The 22,240-nt window shown below is 36.3% G+C and overlaps 1 protein-coding gene across 1 annotated transcript; it reads left to right on the top strand.

The window, feature by feature from the left end:
- Window positions 1-2,665: 2,665 nt before the first annotated feature.
- LOC135146702 (fatty acyl-CoA reductase 2, chloroplastic-like) lies at window positions 2,666-17,868 on the top strand. Its single transcript, XM_017399076.2, has 9 exons — window positions 2,666-3,058; window positions 3,158-3,261; window positions 3,365-3,564; window positions 3,641-3,741; window positions 16,153-16,327; window positions 16,446-16,607; window positions 16,762-16,843; window positions 16,930-17,315; window positions 17,395-17,868. Exons 1-9 carry the CDS (start codon window positions 2,737-2,739, stop codon window positions 17,555-17,557), a joined length of 1,695 nt encoding a protein of 564 aa, XP_017254565.1. The 5' UTR covers window positions 2,666-2,736; the 3' UTR covers window positions 17,558-17,868.
- Window positions 17,869-22,240: the final 4,372 nt, after the last annotated feature.

Below are 22,240 nucleotides of genomic sequence, written 5' to 3'. Positions count from 1 at the left end.
TCAATAAAAGTTCTACACTTTTACGTAAAAAAAAAAAAAAAAAGGGACAAACCCATGACCATAACGGAGTAGCAAGTCGCAGCTTTAACACAAGAAAATAAAAAAGATAAATCCGTAATTCAAAGATTATATTATACGGATTATCCGAATTATCCGCTTTGCGTACTCCATTTTCATATATTGCAAAATATGTGCAAGACTTTAAAAACTTTACATTACGCGTACAACTAAACGCGTTAGAGCACCTTTGTTTGTCAAAAAAAAAAAAAAAAAAAAAAAAAACAACGCGTTAGAGCATCTCCAACTAAAGATGCACAAAAGATCTGTTCGGGCCAGATCCAGATCGGGCCAAAAAAATCTGGATTTTTTTCAAACCAGATCGGGCCGGGCCGGGCCGGGCTTTTCCAAAAAATACTAGGTCCGGTTTAGTTATAAAAAGCCCGGATTTTTCAAAAATCCGGATTTTATCCGGGTTTTTTTGAAAATATTAGGCCTGTTTTAGGCCCTCGGGCCGGGCCGGGCCAGACCGGGTTTTTTTCGGATCGGATTTTTCAGATTTTTTTCCAGATCGGATTTCAGATTTCGGATTTTTTGAACATCTCTATCTCCAACCCTAAGCACCTCTTCGGTATAAAATCTACGTGGATATATATTATACCTAACATATAAATTTTAGACTACTCCAACGGAGTGTCCTGTTAGCTATAAATTTAGCTTCCGATAAACAAGTGCGCTACATTTGCAGATGATTTTGCTGTTATCTAAAAAACCCACGTCATCTCCCGCTTGAAATATTCCAGATGTAATCCTAATATTGGTCCAAAACATAATATCTTTTATTTGTAATATATAACATATTAATTTGAATTATTTTTAAATATTTAACTTAAAATATTTAATGTATATTTTAAATACATAATATTATAATATACAAAATATTTATATATGTTCATCATTATTATATGTATAGATGTATTATTTACAATTTATAATATTATTTAATTTTATTAAGTGTAAAATATTATTTTATCGTTAACTAAACTTATAAAATTCTAACAACCAATATTATTATATATAAATATATTATTTATTTTTTTAATTTATAAAGTCACATGTAATATTATTAAGTTTTAAAATATTAATTTATTTTTAACTATATTTATAAAAAGATATGATTAAATAAGACATGCTTTTGGTAAAATAGTTATTTTGTTTTATTTTATAATGTTTACTTTAAAATATTGAAATAGATATAAAAGTATTATAATATTATTATTAAATAAATTTTTTATTAAATATAACATTTAATTTTCATTAACCCATATCGAGCAATTTTATTTTCATGATATTTTCAAAATTAAAAAAATATATAATATTTGAATATAGCTAATGATTATAGCTAACACCGTCGGAGCCAAAAATCACTACAGATTCAGTAAAATTATAAATAATCATGTTTTAGCTAACAGTTTTCACTGTTAGCCTTGGAGATGCTCTTAGCTAGTTTTTAAGAAAGGGGCTGATAAACTGCTCTTTTACAACGTAACGGCTATAATAAGCCTGTGCACATGATCTTCCCCAAAATAAAAAACCCTAAATCTTGAAAAGAAAATCAACTTAGAATCAGAGGATAATCATGGATGAATACTGTGGTCGGGGTGAAATAGTTGTGCGAAGAACAGGCTGACCAGAAATTAATACGATTTGTGGGGTGTGTTTGAAGAAGTTTAGGCTGCCGCTATTTCCGTTGGATCCAGTTGTTTATTTATGGTGTTAGTCGAGGGAAGGTTGTGAGACATGGATATGCTTGACTGGGTGTTGCAGTGGGGAAGATGGTTGTGGAAGGAGGGATGAATGGAGGCTTTTACAGTGAGGCCTTGTCGGGATTTGAACGGAAGAAGCAGAGTGTCGGTGGCTGCCATAGATGCAGAGAGGAGGGAGATTTGGGTGTGCCTATTGGCGTTGGCTGGGGACGCGGTAGCAGAGGTTAAACAGGGATGGGATGGACGACGAGAAAGTTGCAGAGACGCTGGTGATAGAGATGGCTGGAGAGAGACAAGACTGTTTAATTGTTGACGCTTGTACACGTAGCACTACTACCATCACTTAAACTCTGTATACACGCTTTGCAATATAGTATGAAAAATAAGCTACACAAAGCGGAAACTACGTATACACAATCTGTAATTTACTCAATATTTTATAGCAAGATAACCAGTGCACTCACGCTTTACTCATAATATCTGCACCAATAATCATATTATCAAACTCCCATATGATTTATATTCATAAAATGAACTTCATCAACATTTCTTCTTATGTGGTGTGCTAATTATTCTTGCAACTTCTAAAGTGAAAATGATAACAAAATGATATTATAAACAAATGCAGATAACCCTACTGCATGATCACACTCGTGATTTATATGTTCAATGCCTAAAGTTGTTTTCTCTGTTTAAATTTATAGCTCTGCAGTCTGCAGAATACGAAAATTGAAAGATTTTAGTAATATTTAATAAAACAAAGGGGTGATTAGCTGCTAAAACTTGAAAATAATACAAGAGGCTATCAATTATCATCATCTAGTACTTCCATGGCTACTCTGTGATGCCAGCTTTTTCACGATTTGGCAACTAAAGCGCTCTATATATACTGCAACTAGAATTTTTACTTCAAAATAACTTTGAGTTTTAGGTGTAACTAGCTAGCCTTAAAGTTCTATCTGTATTGCTACTTATGGGAACTGTTTCTTTAAATCTGTTTCCTCTGATCTCCAGTCGACAAAGACTGGACATTAACAGAGTTTCCGCTGATCAGAGATTGTTAAAAAAGAAGAGCAGTGCTAATATGTTCTTCCGTCTTGATCAGAGCTCCAAAAAAGATTCTTCTGCTCTGCATTTGTGTGCGTATAATGGAAAGAATAGTGGTGTCCTTGAAAAGGGCTTGGTATCCCTTAATGGTGCGCTGAATTCAAAAGTGCACGAGGGGATTGGAATTATTGACTTTTTTTCTGGCAAGAAAATTCTTATTACTGGTGCAACTGGATTCTTAGCAAAAGGTACACTTTCAGTTCTACATAATATTTTAATTTTTCAGTGGCAGCACAGTTCTTTTTATCTAAATATCGGCTTTAACACTCTGCTCTGTATATATATAGTTCTTGTGGAGAAGATTCTGAGGACCATCCCAGAGGTGGATAAGATATTTCTGCTGATCAAAGCCAGGGATAAGGAGGCTGCAATGGAAAGACTAATGAATGAAGTATGTCCATAAATACATTAACTTCTTCTTTTTATCTTATAATCAACATGCATGCATGAGAATATGAAGATTGTGGGGTACTTATGTATAGTACCTGTAATAGATTGTAGGTACAGAGCTCTTCAAGTGTCTACGGGAGAAGCATGGAACATCATATGAAAGGTTTGTCTTGGCCAAGTTGGTTCCTGTGGTTGGAAATATGCGTGAAACAAATTTAGGCATCAAGGAAGATGTTGCTAATCTTATAGAAAAAGAAGTGGACGTAATCATCAATTCTGCAGCCACTACAACATTTGACGAAAGGTAGCTAGGCCTGTTTTTAAAGTAAATAATCTGCTTTTGTATGTTTTTCTATTTTTGATTCTCTTATCTCTGACAGGTTTGATGTTGCTCTTGATATTAATACGAGAGGAGCTGCACGGATTGTAAATTTTGCTAAAAAGTGTAAGAAGCTCAAGTTATACGTGCATGTATCAACAGGTAATCACTCAGGTTAAGATATCCCTAGTCATTATATTACTCACGCAAAGGGTATGGAGAACTAGACTTAGAGCCTGTTCGTGTAGTCTTTTAAGTAAGGGGTTTAGAGCTTTGTTTGTGTAATAAACTAGAAATCGGCTTAAATTCTGAAATAAACCAGAAACCAGTTTAAAGTCAGAAGTAAGCGAGAAACTGACTTAGAACCAGAATTTAGTTTGATGAACTTTTTTCAGTGACTTGGTCTTTAAAAAAAACTAATAAAAGTTACTCATGAGTCATAAATTACTCATGAATAATCACTTTTATTTTTTGTTACATATTTGATGATGTCACAGGTATCTAACTTGTTTAGTGTGCAGAAGCAAATATCAGAGTTTAACTGGAAATCAGAGTTTAGCGACTGCCAGCTGGATCAGAGTTTAAGCGATGATCAGAGTTTGCAGGCGGCTGATTTTCAGGAGCATATTTCACTAAGTAAGGAAGATAAAGATCAAAAGAGATTGTGCAGATCAGGACAGTAGAAGGATAGCTACTGATTAGATTATTTTAGGAAGCAGATAATTATAAATCAATCAGTAGATATCATGTAACTGTGTATATAAACACAGCTTAGGGTTTACTCTAGATGAGTTAACAATTGAATATCATTCGTGTAACCTAGCAGCTCTTAGTGATAAGATATAAATCACTAAGAGATTATTTGTAAGCTACTGTGATTTGTGAATAAGAGATTATTGATTTGTTCTCTTATACTTGTGTTTGTCTTGGATTGTGTTCACTATATTATAACATATATAGTGAGTTTATTCGGCCTAACAAGTGGTATCAGAGCCAGCTCTGTTGATATACCTACAGTGAGATCTTAATCACACAATCATGTCTGAGAAATCACAAAACAGTAGATATGAGTCTCTTAGGGTTCCGGTCCTCAGGGCATCTGAATATTCTGTCTGGAAAGTAAGAATGATCATGTTTCTGGAATCCACAGATCCAGAATATCTGGATAGAATTTATGATGGTCCACACATGCCAACAAAGCTCTCTGTTGCAGTGGGAGATGAACCCCAGAAGATGATTCCTAAAGAGAAGAAGGACTATACTCCAGAAGACATTTCATCTATCAGTAAAGATGCAAAGGTGAAGCATCTGTTGCATAGTGCTCTGGACAATGCAATGTCAAATAGAGTAATTGGGTGCAAAACTGCAAAGGAGATATGGGATGCTTTGGAAGTCAGATGTCAAGGTACCAAAGCCATCAAAAAGAACAGAAGAACCATACTTACTCAAGAGTATGAACACTTTGATTCAAAGTCTGGTGAATCACTGACTGATCTTTATGATAGGTTTGTCAAGCTGCTGAATGACTTGTCTCTTGTGGACAAAGAATATGATTTGGAAGATTCAAATCTCAAATTTCTGCTTGCTCTTCCTGAAAAGTGGGATTTGAAAGTAACCACTATAAGAGACAATCATGATCTTGAAGAGATGTCCCTGGATGAAATTTTTGGAAGGTTGAAAACTCATGAACTTGAAATGGAACAAAGGAGCAAAAGACATGGTGGAAAACCCAAACCAGTTGCCCTAAAAGTTCAAGAAGAATCAACTGTGAAAAGCAAGGGAAAAGCTCATGTCAAAAAGTCTGATACTGAGTCATCAAACTCTGATGTTGACTCAGACTCTGATATGCCTTCAGACTCTGATGACAGTGATACTGAGATGATGCAGCTGGCAGCACTAATGGTAAAAAGCTTCAAGAAGATGGCTTACAAGAACTTCAACAAAGGGAAGAAGTTCTCAACCAAAGACAGAAACTCTGACAAAAAGGTCTTCAAAAAGAATGAAAGAAAAGAAGAAAAATCTGGAAAATCTGATAAGTCTAAGTACACCTGCTTCAATTGTGGAGAAAAAGGCCACTTTGCAACTGAGTGCAAGAAAGCTAAGAAAGAAAAGGAACAGGCCTTTATCACAAAGAAAGGAAGCTGGGCAGACACATCAGAATCAGAAGATGAAGTCAACTATGCCTTGATGGCAAACATGGACAACAGCACTGAGACTGTTGAAACTAAGGTACCTCATTCCACTCTTGCTTTTGATACTGAAGATATAACTGAGTTAAGATTGTTTCTTAAAACTCTGCATGTTAGTTATAGAGATCAGACTTTAGAAAATGAAAGACTAAAATCTGAGAACTTAAATGTCAAGAAAAGGAATGATTATCTTGAAAAGGAATTAGTTCTGATGCTAGAAGTTCAGAAGGAAAGGGATGATGCTATCTTTGTTAAAAATGAACTCTTAAAGAAAAATGCTTCTCTTGAATCAGAACTTGTTAAGGAAAAAGAGATAATCAGAACTTGGACTAACTCAGGTAAGACTACTCAGAATATCTTAGAAAGTGGAAACTGGAAGAAAGGGTTAGGTTACTCTGATAAAAATGAAGCTGAGTCATATAAACAAGAAACCATTAAAATTGAAAAACCTAAGGTAGTTCCAGTAAGATTTGTTTCAGAATCAAAGACTAAGGACAAATCAAAGACTGATACTCCTAAACAGGTTAATATTGGTTTAATGACTCAGAAACAGCTTAAGCATAAACTCAAGGAGGTTAAGAAAGAAAACAGGATTAAGGAACCTAGGAAAAACAGGAATGGAAAGGTTGGAATAAACAAAAGCAACAATTACATGCCTGTTCCAAATGCTCCTAGGAAAACTTGTCATAATTGTGGTAATCCTAACCATCTTGCTTCTTTTTGCAGGAAAAATAAGGACATAAATGCTATGTCTCCAAAATCAGAAGTTAAGACTAGGAATACTAGATTTAGACCAGAGAATCCTTGTTTTCATTGTGGTAGTTTATGGCATTCCATTTACACTTGTAAGGAATACCATAGTTTATATTATGATTATTATGAATTAAAACCTTCTTTGAGGAAAAAGATTGATTCTCCTAGTTCAGCATCTGTTAAAAAGTCTGTTAGCACAAACTCTGATATAAACTCTGATAAATCTTCCGCTGCTAGTGTTAACAAACTTAACAAGAACAAAGGATCCAAGCAAGTCTGGGTCCTTAAAACTAATCATTAATTGTGTATGTGATTGCAGGGCAACAGGAAAAACATCCTAGTTCTGGACAGTGGATGCTCAGGACATATGACAGGAAATAAAGCCCTGCTATCAGACTTTGTGGAGAAGGCTGGCCCAAATGTTTCTTATGGAGATGGCAACATAGGGAAAACTTTGGGATATGGCAATATCAATCTTGGAAATGTCATCATTCAATCTGTAGCTCTGGTTTCAGGACTTAAGCACAACCTGCTAAGCATAAGTCAAATCTGTGACAGAGGATATCATGTTGATTTCCTGGAGGAACATTGTGAAGTTATCAGTAAAACCACTGGAAAAGTTGTTCTAAAAGGATACAGACATGGAAACATCTATGAAGCCAAGCTCTCTTTAAACTCTGAAAGCTCTACAATCTGTCTACTTGGCAGAGCCAGTATTGAAGAAAGCTGGAACTGGCACAAGAAATTATCTCACCTGAACTTCAGTAATATAAATGAGCTTGTGAAGAAAGATCTTGTGAAAGGTCTTCCAAAATCAGTTTTTGCTCCAGATGGACTCTGTGATTCCTGTCAGAAAGCAAAACAGAGGAAGTCTTCTTTTAAAAGTAAAACTGAGTCCTCAATTCTTGAGCCATATCATCTGCTGCATGTTGATCTTTTTGGACCAGTAAATATAATGTCCATTGCAAAGAAGAGATATACTCTGGTCATTGTTGATGAATTTACCAGATATACATGGGTATATTTTCTACACAGCAAGGATGAGACACCATCTTTATTGATTGACCATGTCAGACAGCTGGACAAAATCTCTAAAGATGCAGTAAAGATCATCAGAAGTGATAATGGCACTGAGTTCAAGAATTTCAGAATGGAGGAGTTCTGTAAAGCAAATGGCATTAAACAGGAATTTTCAGCACCTGGAACACCTCAACAAAATGGTGTTGTAGAAAGGAAGAACAGAACTCTAATTGAAGCTGCTAGAACCATGTTGGAGGAAGCAAAGCTACCAACCTACTTCTGGGCTGAAGCTGTGCAAACTGCTTGTTTCACACAGAATGCATCATTAATAAACAAGCATGGGAAAACTCCATTTGAGATGGTCAAAGGCAGAAAACCAAATTTCAAGTACTTCCACATATTTGGGTGTAAATGTTTTGTTCTGAAAAATCATCCTGAACAGCTAACCAAATTTGATTTAAAAGCTGATGAAGGAATTTTTGTTGGTTATCCTTTATCAACAAAAGCCTTCAGAGTTTACAATCTGAGAACAAGGGTAATCATGGAATCCATTCATGTGTCCTTTGATGATAAGAAAATTACTGGAATGGAAGATTTTGAAGATCATGAGCAACTGAGATTTGAAGATGAAGATGCATTCTCTGATTCCATAAACTCCTCTGAGACAATATCAGAACATGTCACTTCTGATCACCATCCTCAAGCACATGTTGAGGGGGAGCACTTTCAAAATGAAAATCTGAATGAAAATGTTGCAGACTCGGCAGAAAACACAAACTCTGATTCTGACTCCTCAAACTCTGATTCTGACTCCTCAAACTCTGATCACTCTACATCAGAGAATCAGGAGAACACATCTTCAGGGGGAGCATCAGAAACTCAGAATGCTCATGGAGATAGCATGAATAATGGGGGAGAGGCATCAGAAAATCAAAATGATACTGGCATGGATCATGGGGGAGGATCCAGTTCCAGAAATCAACTGCCACATGAAAGAAAATGGACTAAGTCTCATACACCAGATCTGATTATTGGGGATCCAGATGCTGGAGTACAAACTAGAACTGCAACAGCAAATGAGTGTTTATTCCATTCATTTCTATCTCAAACAGAACCAAAGAAAGTGGAAGAAGCCTTAAAGGATGCAGACTGGGTAACAGCAATGCAGGAGGAGTTAAATGAATTTGAGAGAAATAAAGTCTGGACACTTGTACCAAGACCAAAGAACAGATCAATAGTTGGTACTAAATGGGTTTTCAGGAACAAAACAGACAGTGATGGTGTAATTACAAGAAATAAAGCCAGACTGGTAGCTAAGGGATACTCTCAACAAGAAGGAATTGACTATGATGAGACCTTTGCCCCAGTTGCCAGATTGGAAGCAATCAGAATTTTCTTGGCTTATGCAGCACACAAGAAATTCAAAGTGTTTCAGATGGATGTAAAGAGTGCTTTTCTCAATGGGGAGCTGGAGGAAGAAGTATATGTTGAACAACCTCCAGGATTTGTGGACACAAAATTTCCAGATCATGTCTACAGATTGGATAAAGCACTGTATGGACTAAAGCAAGCACCTAGAGCATGGTATGAAACTCTGGCTCAATTTCTTTTGGACAGTGGTTTCAACAGAGGTACAATTGATAAAACTCTTTTTTATCTCAACCATGGTAATGATCTGCTATTAGTTCAAGTCTATGTAGATGATATTATTTTTGGGTCTACTAATCCTAAACTCTGTGAGAGATTCTCAAAGCTTATGCAGTCTAGATATCAGATGAGCATGATGGGAGAAATGAGCTATTTTTTGGGACTTCAAGTTAAACAGACTGAGGAAGGAATTTTCATTAATCAGTCTAAATATACTAGGAACCTGCTAAAGAAATTTGGCATGCAGGATAGCTCAGCTGCTACCACTCCAATGGCAACTGCCACTAAGTTAGATAAAGATACTGGTTCACCAGTAGAAATTACTAACTACAGAGGTATGATAGGCTCACTCCTGTATCTGACTGCTAGTAGACCTGATATCATGTTTGCAACCTGTCTCTGTGCAAGATTTCAAGCAGATCCAAGAGAACCACACCTTGTAGCAGTCAAAAGGATTTTCAAATATCTCAAAGGAACAATTGAGATGGGACTCTGGTATCCCAGAGAATCAGACTTTACACTGATTGGTTACTCTGATGCAGATTTTGCAGGATGCAAAATAGACAGAAAAAGTACAAGTGGGAGCTGTCAATTTCTAGGAGGAAGATTAGTTTCTTGGTTCAGTAAGAAACAAAAATCTATCTCCACATCCACTGCAGAAGCAGAGTATATTGCTGCAGGAAGCTGCTGTGCTCAGATTTTATGGATGAAGAATCAGCTACTGGACTATGGGTTAACTCTGACTCAAATTCCTATTTATTGTGATAACCAAAGTGCTATTGCCATGACAGGAAATCCAGTACAGCATTCTATGACCAAGCATATCAGCATAAGGTATCATTTTATCAGAGAACATGTGATGGAAGGAACAGTAGAGCTTCACTTTGTTCCAACAGATCAGCAGTTGGCAGATATATTCACCAAACCATTGGCTGAAGCAACATTTACAAGGCTTGTAAACGAATTAGGGATGATATCTGGTCCTCTCTAAACTCTGACACATTGCACAAACACTTTATCTGTTAGTATTTGTTGTTATAAATCTTATCTGCAACTGCATCTGTTATTCTCCATTCAGACTCTGATAATTATACTCTGATTTGATAAACTCTGATATTTAAACTCTGATCCGACAAACTCTGATGACTTGAATTTTTCTTGATGAAAGATATTCCTGTGAAGAATATGTTGCACTTAACTGAATTTAGTCTTAAGCCTCTCTAAAGTCTGAATTTTGTGATATTACAGCTGTGGAAATCTTTAACACATAACACATGAGATAATTTTGTCACCTAGATTGTCTTACTTCTTAAATATTAGACATGTACTCAGAAAAGAATCTGATTTATTCCTCTTCTAAGCTAAGAGTTAAGACAACTCAGTTATGGGTCCTCAAGAAATTTCTTCTCAGTAAAGAAAATCAAAAGAAAAGAAAAGCAAAAGAAATAATCTCAGGTACTCCTTTGAGATCTTAGAAAACTTGTGAAAGGAAAGAACCAAGTGCACTGCTGGTATCAAGCAAATGCATCAAAAATTGAAACAATTTTTTGGTGACTTTTCACATTCTCTGATTACTGGAGAAATACTCTGAGAAAACAAAAAGTCAAATAAAGGTTATGACTCACTTACCATGAGGAGTTCCCTTTCAAAAGACATTTGTGATTTCAAAGAGAAGAAATAAGTTACTCTGATCCACAACCTGAGAAACTCGGCTTATGAGATGGTTAAACAATTTTCTAATAATCTGAGTCTTTCTAATATTAGTTAAGAAATTTGACAATCTCTGTGACATTAGAATATTCATGTTATCACACACCCCACTCCACTTCTGTGATTAACGATTTTTCTTGGCTTCGAGTAATTTTTGACTAGAGTTCAATAAATATTTGCAAATTCTGAGGAGCAAGCGTCGTTTAGACCTTGAATATTTATCTCTCATCATTACAAGATTCAATGATCACTCTTTGATTTGTCATTTTATAAGTCATTTATTTAAACTCTGGTCAATGGTCAGCCTCTGATCGAAGTCCGAGTTAAAATAAATATTTTGGTCAGATAAATATTAGTTTTTATTATCAAACGGTAGAAAAACCATTTGAATTCCTGAGTGGAGAAAAACACGGTAAATAATTGTGTTTTATTGGTAACCGGTGCATGTTTGTTCAGATTCACACGCCACTCATAATTACCTCTCCACTACCACATCTTTTTACCGTTTAGAACCTGCCACGTGCCCCACTACAGCTTTTATCTCTCACCAGCATGCGTATACATATATATGTTGTCAGAAATTGAAATTTTTCATTTCTCACACACGATCTTTACTCTCTCTCTCTCTCTCAAACCCTCTTCACGATTTCTCTCAAGCATTTTGTCAAACACCACACCTGCATAACCTCAAACTCTCATTTTTTTTCAGAAATCATGTCGACTACTGCCTTCGAGTACAATGGAGCAAAATTTGTCACCAACAACTACTCAGCTATTCTGGATAATAATGAAGCACCCAAGGAGTTTCATCTTATTCAAGATTTCCTGGCTCACAGTGAGCTTATGTATGCTCTAACTCAGCCAGAGCAAATCTCCCCTTCTCAAGTCCTAACCCTCTGGAGATCAGCAAACTACGATGATGGCGGTGAAAAGGGTTCTCCATCTCTTACATGCAATTATGAAGGCCAAGAGTATGCTATCTCACCTGCAACTATCAGGAAGGCTCTTCATCTTCCTGAAGAAAAGAAGTTTGATTCATCAGTTCCTACTCAAACTCTGAGGGACATGATGATTTTTCTTGGGTACACAGCAAGTACTGACAAGATGGGAGAACTTAAGCGTCCACATCTTTGCAAGGAGTGGAGCTTCTTTTATGATTGCATCACCAGGGCTTTCGGCAACAAATGTAGCAACTTTGATGCCATCCCCATCTTCAGCCAGCAGATTGGGTATTTTCTAATCCACAATCTCAAATTTGATATTGCTACATCTATCTTGAGATTCATTGGTGATAGGAGAAAAGAAAATATGAATATTGTCTACTACTCAAGATTTTGTCAGCTTATATTTTCTTACTGCTTCCCTGATGTGCCCCTTCCTGAAGAAGGAAATGAACTCCCTTTTAAAATCACCAAAAGAGCTTTTACTGATCTGATTAAAAAGGATAGTAAAAAGAATGCTGCACCTGTATTTGCTATTCCTGTGACTGTACAGGATAAGCTGAAGTTAGCTCTACCAGACAAGTATGGAGCCCTATTCTCTGATGATAATATCCCACAGCCTCCATCTCCAGTTCATAACCCAATACCAACTGCTGATCCCAAACCAACCTCTGGTTCTTCCCAACAAGGACCAGTTGTAATATCTTCACCAAAAAGGGTACTGAGGTCTTCTAGATCCCCATCCAAACAGCCATCTCCTCCTCCCAGGAAAAGAAGATTCCTTCAGAAGATTTCAGATTCTGAATCAGAAGAAGACATTCCTTCTCCTCCACCAGCAAAGAAACTGAGAAAGAAAATAAAGGCAACCTCTATTACTGATCTGACTGTGAACCCACCACAATCAGAGGAACCTAAACAACCTTTGATTCCTTTCTCTGATCAATCTGCAGAGCCACTGTTGATAGAACCTATCTCTGCAGTGCCACTTGATATTGCTGCAGCTGACCAACAAATGTCAGAGTCAACCTCTGATCACAATGATCAATCTGAAGGAACAAAGTCTGTTGAAGAGAATATAGCAGCTGATATTCTTGTGTCAGAAACAGTTCCTGCTGTCCCCAATCAATCAGAAGATGCACAGATAGAGTTGGTCTTGCAAATGATTCAGGATTCTCTGCTTCAACCTGAAGTTCTTGTTGCAGCTCCTGCTCAGGAGATTACTGAAGCTGCAAACTCTGATGCAGCTACTGAAGCTCTAGAGTCACATACTCTGAGTATTTGTCTTGCAGACATTGATGATGATGAAGGAACAGAAGTCACATCAACCCCTATAATCTCTGAGCCAGTCAGAGAAAATTCACCAGAAAGGGTTGATTCCCCAGTTAAGATACTGTCACCAGTTAGGGAATCCACTCCATTTACAGCACCTGCAGTTCCAAGCTCTCCAATTCCATTTTCTGAGCCTGCTAGAAGGAAAATTTGCCACTTGTCATATAATCACAGGATGTGCAGAACCACATCACCTTCTGTGGAAGATAGGCTTACCTCTATTGAAGCCACTCAGGCTTCAATGAATTATACTCTGGCAGATTTGAGTGCTTCTGTGGCACAGCTGGTACAGGTTCTCACCTCTGCTGATGTCAAAAAGGGGGAGAAAACATCCAAAGACAAATGCAAACCTGATCAGCAATTAAAAAGGAAAAAGCCAGATGATGATGAGGCAGAAAAAGGGGAAATAAACAAACAGCAAAAGCTGAAGCTGCTGCAAAGTAAAGAAACAAAGAAGAACAGTAGAGAAGCAGCAAGCTCTGAGAGACCACCCAGAGAATCTCAAAAACACAGATCAATGGAACTGACTGTTGTAACTCAAGCTCAGAACATAACCAAAGCAGTCAGAGATTCAGATGCATTATCCAAAGAAATTGATCTTGTGAACTCTGAAGTGGAAAAGAAGAAAGAAAACTTGGTTGCTGAAGCTGAAAAGCTGATTGAAGCTGGAGACCCTGAGTCTCAGAAATTTTGTCAAACTCTGAAATTCAGAGGCAAAGAAACCACTCTCTTCTATAAATCTCCTTCCTTGCAAGCAATTGATGAAGCCATGGCAAGGAAAATTTTTGAAAAAGAGAATCCAGGAGTTGACATTGAGGCCATCAGACTTGAAGAAGAAAGATTGGCTGCTGAGAAGAAGAAGGTCAGCAAAACAAAGTCTGATGAGCCAAGACAGATTACTGATTCCCCTCAGAAACAGAAAATTCCAAAACAAAAGGGAATAGTAATCAGTGAAGTAAACTACACTGATATCAACAGACCAAGAACTAAATCTCAGACTCAATCTGAATCTGATATAGCAGATAAAGGTAAGAAACCTGTTGATGGAGTTCCTTCAGCTCCTCCTGTGATAAAGAAGTCAATGATCAAGATAGCATCAGAGAATCCTTCTAAGAGGATGTTAGAGCTGAGCAGAAATGCAAATATAATCACTGATGTATCTGATCAAGCTGTAGAAAGAGAAGCTGGGTTAATCAGAAGAAGAAGAAGTGAAAGCAAGCCAATATCTGATATAGCTTTAACCACTGACAATGCTCAAGTTAAAGGTTCAGTTGAAGAAGAGAAAGTTGAAGACATTAAAGCCTCTTGGTTAAAGTTAAATTCTGAGAAGACTCAAGATCAGAAGAAGAAAAAGAGTTTATATGGAAGTCTTGGTACAAATCTGTACAAAGAAAGCCAACTGCTCACCAGAATCAGATCTCATGGAACCAGAGGAAAAGAAGCTTATGACTGGACTGGCCTTGGTCACAGAAAAGAAAAGATTCAAACAGGTTCAGCAACTACTTTCAGGGATCCTTATCCTCTAACTGAAAAAGTAGGCGAAGCTGTAACACAGGAGGATCTTGATAAGGTTGAGTCAGTTCAAATCTTAATGGACACTCATGATGGGGCAGAAGACAAAGAAAAGATTGCTATATTTCTGGAGTCTGGCAAAGTTTATAGAATCTCAGAAGCTGATTTGTTACTGAAATCTTTGAGGGAGCTGGAGCATTTTCACTATGTGCTGGAGATCAAGAATAAAGCTACTCAGAGGTGGTCAGACTTGATGAAGAGAACAATCAGAGAAAAGAGAAGATTTTATGGAGTACAGCCTGATGAAGAATACATTCCAAAAATAGCTCAAGATGATGGTTCTGAAATTGACATGGAGAAGAATAGCTCTGTGATGGAGACTATTGCAAACACCAGAATCTTGGGTTATAATAATGAAGCAGACAGGCCCAGAGTGATTCAATTGGGAGAAGCAATGAAGAGAAGCAAAGCAAATGCTTTGAGATCAGCCATATACCAGACAGGAGATGAAGATGAAGAACTCAAGACTGTCAAAGCTCAAATGATACAGACTCTGAAGCAAATTGAAGAAGATCTGATTACCAAGTTTGTTAAGGAGAGCTATGGGTATAGACTGATTGGCTGACTAAGTTCTGATATGTACTGTAAGTTGTAATTAGTTCTGCCTACTCTGTAAGTATTAATTTATTTATGCAGATCAGTTACTTCATGCATTTGTCCTTGATTGTTTTTGACATCATCAGTAAATATATAGAACTTGTTCATTCTGTCTAATGTACAAGTTGGGGGAGATTGTTACATATTTGATGATGTCACAGGTATCTAACTTGTTTAGTGTGCAGAAGCAAATATCAGAGTTTAACTGGAAATCAGAGTTTAGCGACTGCCAGCTGGATCAGAGTTTAAGCGATGATCAGAGTTTGCAGGCGGCTGATTTTCAGGAGCATATTTCACTAAGTAAGGAAGATAAAGATCAAAAGAGATTGTGCAGATCAGGACAGTAGAAGGATAGCTACTGATTAGATTATTTTAGGAAGCAGATAATTATAAATCAATCAGTAGATATCATGTAACTGTGTATATAAACACAGCTTAGGGTTTACTCTAGATGAGTTAACAATTGAATATCATTCGTGTAACCTAGCAGCTCTTAGTGATAAGATATAAATCACTAAGAGATTATTTGTAAGCTACTGTGATTTGTGAATAAGAGATTATTGATTTGTTCTCTTATACTTGTGTTTGTCTTGGATTGTGTTCACTATATTATAACATATATAGTGAGTTTATTCGGCCTAACATTTTTATTATTATATTTTTAATAACTCACAAGTCATTATTAAGTCAAAATTATCCAAACAGACATTTTAAACTCTTATCTAATCACATTAAATCACGTTAAATCATAAGTCATAATTTTAAACTCAGAAAAACGGGCAAGTTGTAACCTGTTAGTCTTTTAATTGGTACAGCTTATGCTTCGAGACGAAGTGAAGGAAAGATCATTGAAGAATCGTTCGGTAAGGGGCATTATGTAGCAAACAGTGCTGGTATGATTGAAGCTGAAATAAAGCTTGCATCAGAAATGATAGAATCTTCCAAGGAAAATGAAAGAGATCGAAATCTCAAGGATTTGGGTATGAGTAGGTAATTAAGTCTATCTCACTCGATTTCATTATTATTTGTTTACATATTTATCAAATTGATGCTTAAATTAGAAGTGCATGAATCCTGTTTCCGACTCTAACTCTCCCCGTTGGAGCAGGGCACAGAATTATGGGTGGCCAAACACATATGCATTTACCAAAGCAATGGGTGAAATGGTAGTCGAAGATACAAAAGGACAACTGCCTGTAATCATACTTCGGCCTAGCATCATCGAAAGCACTTTAAACGAACCATTTCCGGGTTGGATAGAAGGTAACAGGTAAGCTTTATATAAGCATATAAATTTACTCATATCAACTCAGCTTATTTGTGAACTTGTACTCAGTTTTGGCTTTTCATTGGTGAAAATATATTTTTACTTACAATTTCTGTACATGTATTCACATCACTCTTTGTATTAATAATGTGAACAGGATGATGGATCCAGTTATGCTCTTGTATGGAAAAGGGAAACTCCCAGGGTTTTTTTTGAGCCCGGAAATTGCCTTGGATGTGGTAAAATTTCGTAATTACATATAAAATGATAATTAAAACTTAAATATGCAGTGATAATGTATCTCAAACATTCATATATGCTACAGGTACCAGCTGACATTGTTGTAAATTCAACATTAGCGGCCATAGCAAAACATGGTGGCAAAGAAAGTAAGCTAGAAGACAACAATGGTAGTGATGATCATGTGTACCAGATTACTTCATCTGTTGCGAATCCTTTGATAACTCGGCATCTGCTGGACCTGGTCTATCAGCATTTTAACTTAAATCCTTGCTTTGATCGTGAGGGAAATCCAGTCCAAATATCAGCATTCAAGTTCTTCGACTTCGTAGAAGATCTGTTGGCTGACATGAAGAGCACACATGACAATGAAGAGATTTCTCCCAAACAGGAACTTATTCGAAGAAAATCAATAGAATATTTTAAGTACATGGCTAATCTATACCAACCCTACACCTTCTTTCATGGAAGGTACCTGTCTGTTCAATCGCCTACTAACTTTGATATTGAAAAGTTTATAATCATAAATTGACCACCTACAAAATTGCAGGTTTGATAATAACAAAATGGCGAAACTATGGGAGTGCTTGTCTGAAGAAGAAAGGAAGGAGTTTGGATTTGATGTAAGTTCCATAGATTGGAAAGACTACATTGTAAGGAAACATTTTCATGGTGTAAGGAAGCATGTCATGAAGGAGACAGCCCTCAAGTAGTTATATTTTTGAGCAACACCTCGATGCCTTTGCTCGGTATGTTGATGCCTAGGCTCCAAACTATAATCATCTATTGATGCTCCAATTGTCTTTAAAATCTTGATAAGAATGGGGACGGGCATCATTTCTTCGTTTTTATTATCATCCATGCTGATGCTCTTATTGTCTCGAAAATCTAGAGAGGTGTGGGCAGATGAAATTATTTCTTTGTTATAATCATTAATCTCAATAATGTATCTTTTTTACTGATATAATCTTTCATGCCCTCAGTCTAGCTGAATTAACTGATCTACAGATGAATACTGAGCGAACATTTAAGACAATTTCGAAGAGCTATAAACCTTCTACTATAGATTGTCATCTTCAAAGCACCTACGCAATCCATAATATTGAAGCAACATTGCAGATTATCGAATCAAATAAGTAATCTTATAATAATTTACGTATGTCAAATCTTATTCTAATCAAGACTTCTACTAGAAAAAAGATATGCAGAAAGATACCGTAAATTGTTAAGACAAGCGGGCCTTAATCGTCTTACATTAGTGAGATCTCCATTCTCCATGTCAACGATTGATCAGATGGTGTTCAAATTGTTCTCGACGAGAATATCAACTGCAACTTTAACAGCGAAATTACAACAAAAGGATGATATAAAGAATGAGGTCCGCAGATGACCATTTCAGATGCATGCATGTTAGTAGATTTAATGCTCTGCAGTACAAAAAAAAAGGAAGTAAGCCGTAAAAGGGGGTTGCTAAAATATCATTGCATGGGATGATAAAGTATCATTGAGCGGAAAATTTTCTCATTCTAGGATTTTTCACATAAAGCGCTGTTTTTCCGTCGGATATATGCTAATTTCATTCATATATTCTTGACCAGCAGGGGTAGTAAACTAAAAGGTCTAAATGAGGGCATTTAGTTTCAAACCATATTTAGCATGCTTACCAAACTACTTCATATGTTGTTAACCCTATGCCTTCTTTTATGAAAGGTACCTGTCTGAATCAAATTCAAACCCCCATCAAAATTTGGAAAAAAGTAGTCTCACTCTCTGGGAGGAAGCTACATAGGGGCCAGAAGGGGTCATGACCTCCCCTAGGATTTCCATAGTATTGTTATTTTTATTATATAATTTTGAAAAAAATTGTATTTTATCTATATATTTATATAAATATAAAAATTTGGCCCCCCTCAAAAAATATTTGTTCGCTTCTAAAAAATATTTAACATTGTAAAATAAAGTTTTAATTCTTAGATTTTTCTAATTTATTGTATTAGACCAAATTTAAAAATAAAAATAAACAAAAATATGGATATATATACAATTATACTAATTTAAAAGGAAAGATCGTAAAATGTGATATGTGATAAATATAAATGTCAATATGGTTCTTCTTTAAAAATAAGAATCTTTGGTGGAGGTCTTATCCAAAAAACTTATACCTCACTTCACTTCTTCATTTTCATAGAATAGTTAGTCCTCGTGCATTATAAATTTATTATTTAATATTAATATTGATCTACTCATCTTCAATTTAAATTCATCATCCAGGTAATATTTTTACTTATTTAAATTATAACTTGTCGTCTTCTAAATAAGTATAATATTTTTTTTAAGTATAATAAACATTTTTTTTGAAAAGGAGTAAGTATAATAAACATAATATTTAGTTTTTGAGATATTGTCAAAATACAATTTCATATAATGTGTGTTACTTGCTAATTAAAGATTACTATAACTTAGAGTTATTATGATGAGTTTCCTGACCATTTATACTTAAATATATTTAAAGAGAAATAGCTAAATATTTTTGTTGACACTATTATAAATTTGATTTCCTGATTTAAAAGAACGCAAAGCTCTACTATAATTTTTTTACTAGTATTTTTGTATTTATTTTATAATGAATATTTTACGGTGCTGATGAAAAATTTTATTGTATCGAAGAAAATATTTTTTGGCCCCCCTTACATGGCTTCGTCCATGCTCACTCTGATATCTTCATTTGCAGGTTCTGATAATAGAAAAGTGGCGGAATTAACCATGTGCTTGTCAGAAGAAGAAAGAAAGGAGTTTGAATTTGATGTAAGCTCCATATATAGTTTGAGAAGATTACATTATAAGTATCCATTTCCCTGGTATAGGAAAGGAGCGAGTCCTGAAGTAATCATGTTCACAACAATACTTCGATGCCTTCATTTTATAATCTTTCTGGCGACCACCGTCTCCAAAATCTGGATGGGTGAGTAAGTTTATTTCATTGTTTTAATTATTAATCTGAGCAATGTATACTCTAAAAGAACAATTTGTACGATACCTATATGAAATTTTCTGATCTGTTCTTTTCATGCATATAGTCCCCCTTTGAGATTAGATTTACGATTTTTCTTGAAATGTAGTCATTATTGTATGCTCACAGGTACTCGTTAGAAAAACCCGTCACTCAATAGAAGTCAGTTGTTATTGAGCTTAATTAAAAGCTCAGCGACCTTTTCTATTCAATCTGCAGACAACGCCTCATGCATTTTCCTCAATCTAGCTAAATAAACCAATCATCTATGGATCATTAACGAACATTTGGTAAAAATTAATCTATCATGTTCAAGTGCGTACGTATAAAAATTACTTTCGAGGGCACCAAGTATATTTGCAGAAGACACCCCATATTTCTTGAATTTTTATGAGGGCGCTGCTATATTTCTGTAAAAATTGTAATCGAGGCAAAAACGTTAAATTTTTAGGGAAACACGTGTCATAAGATCGGCTGGTGGTCACGTTAAGTTTCTCTTTTTTGGATACGGATTCATGTTGTTACTGGACATGCATGATCTTCATTAACTTTTCTTCTGTAGTGTGCTAATTATTCTTGAAACTTCTGGACATGCATGATCACGATCTTCATCAACTTTTCTTCTGTAGTGTGCTAATTATTCTTGAAACTTCTGAACTGAAAATGATATTCCTATCGCAATATCAGACTCATGCATGTTTATATGTTCCTAAACTTGTTTTCCTTTTTCAAAATTATAGCCCTGCAGCTCGCAGAACATGAAAAAAGAAAGACTTTAGTAATATTTAATAAGACAAAGGGGTAAGCAGCTGCGAAAACGGGAAAATAGTACAAGAGGCTATCAGTTATCACCATTTAGTTTCATGGCTACTCTGCGATGCCAACTTATTCCTAATTTGGCAACTAAAATGCTCTATATTATACTGCAACTACAATTTTTACTTCAAAAAAACTTTGAGCTTTAGCTGTAACTAGCTAGCCTTAAATTCTATCTGTATTGCTACTTATGACAACTGTTTCTTTAAATCTGTTTCCTCTGATATCCAGTCGACAAAGACTGAACATTAATAGAGTTTCCGCTGATCAAAGATTGTTAATAAAGAAGAGCAGTGCTAATATGTTCTTGCGTGTTGATCAGAGCTCCGAAAAAGGTTCTTCTGCTCTGCATTTGTGTGCGTATAATGGGAAGAATAGTGGTGTCCTTGAAAAGGGATTGGTATCCCTTAATGGCCAGCTACCTTCGAAAGTGCAAGAGGGGATTGGAATTATTGATTTCTTTTGTGGCAAGAAGCTTCTTATTACTGGTGCAACTGGATTCTTAGCAAAAGGTACACTGTTTAGTTGTTTTATTTAAAAATTCGGCTTTAACTCTCTGATCTGTATATATATATATATAGTTCTTGTGGAGAAGATTCTGAGGACCATCCCAGAGGTAGATAAGATATTTCTGCTGATCAAAGCCAGGGATGAGGAGGCTGCAATGAAAAGATTAATGAATGAAGTATGTCCTAAATACATTAACTTCTTGTTTTTATCTTATAATATTCTACATGCATGCATGAAAATATGAAGATTGTGGGGGACTTATATATATTACCTATAATAGATTGTAGGTACAGAGCTCTTCAAGTGTCTAAGGGAGAAGCATGGAACATCATATGAAAGGTTTGTCTTGGCCAAGTTGGTCCCGGACCCAAACACAACCTATCCACTCTTCTCCCGGACCGGGACACAAGAGTCCAAGCCGACACCTGAACAAGCCACATTCTAACATGAAAAGGATTGGCTTAACCCGGACTCTGGATTGGCTTAATCCGGACCCGAGCACGATATGACCCGGATATGGTCCCGGACCCAGGAGATGATCTCAGAACCAGGAGACGATCCCGGACCTTGGAGATGATCTCGGACCCCGGAGATGATCCCGGACCCAGACGCAACCTATCCATCCTTCCCCCGGACCGGGACACAAGAGTCCAAGCCGACACCTGAATAAGTTGCAGTCTGACATGACAAGGACAATACCCAATGCCAGCTACTGACACTATGAAGACAAACCTCATAACACTCCAAAATACTATTCTTTAGCTGACGCCTGGACAGGTGTTAAGCATCCAAGCCCTACAGATGGACAGCAGGATCCAAGGTACACATCCTTAAACCCTAATCCTTGGCCTATAAATAGACCAAGGATGAGAGGCTTAAGGACCTTCTTCTCCACACTCTCATATTTCTCACACACTCTAAGCCACCATACACAGCAGCCATACACCTTCACCCACCACACATAGATAGCTCATTTCCCGTCTATCTATTTTCCGACGCCTGTACTCATTCTCACGCCGGAGGCGCCGCGGGGCTCAAACCCCCCTCCGGTGTTGTTTTG

Source organism: Daucus carota, chromosome 6, assembly GCF_001625215.2.
Source record: "Daucus carota subsp. sativus chromosome 6, DH1 v3.0, whole genome shotgun sequence".
Lineage (NCBI taxonomy): Eukaryota > Viridiplantae > Streptophyta > Magnoliopsida > Apiales > Apiaceae > Daucus > Daucus carota.
The sequence above is the reverse complement of the archived record's forward strand: the minus strand, read 5'-3'. Positions and strand labels throughout refer to the sequence as shown.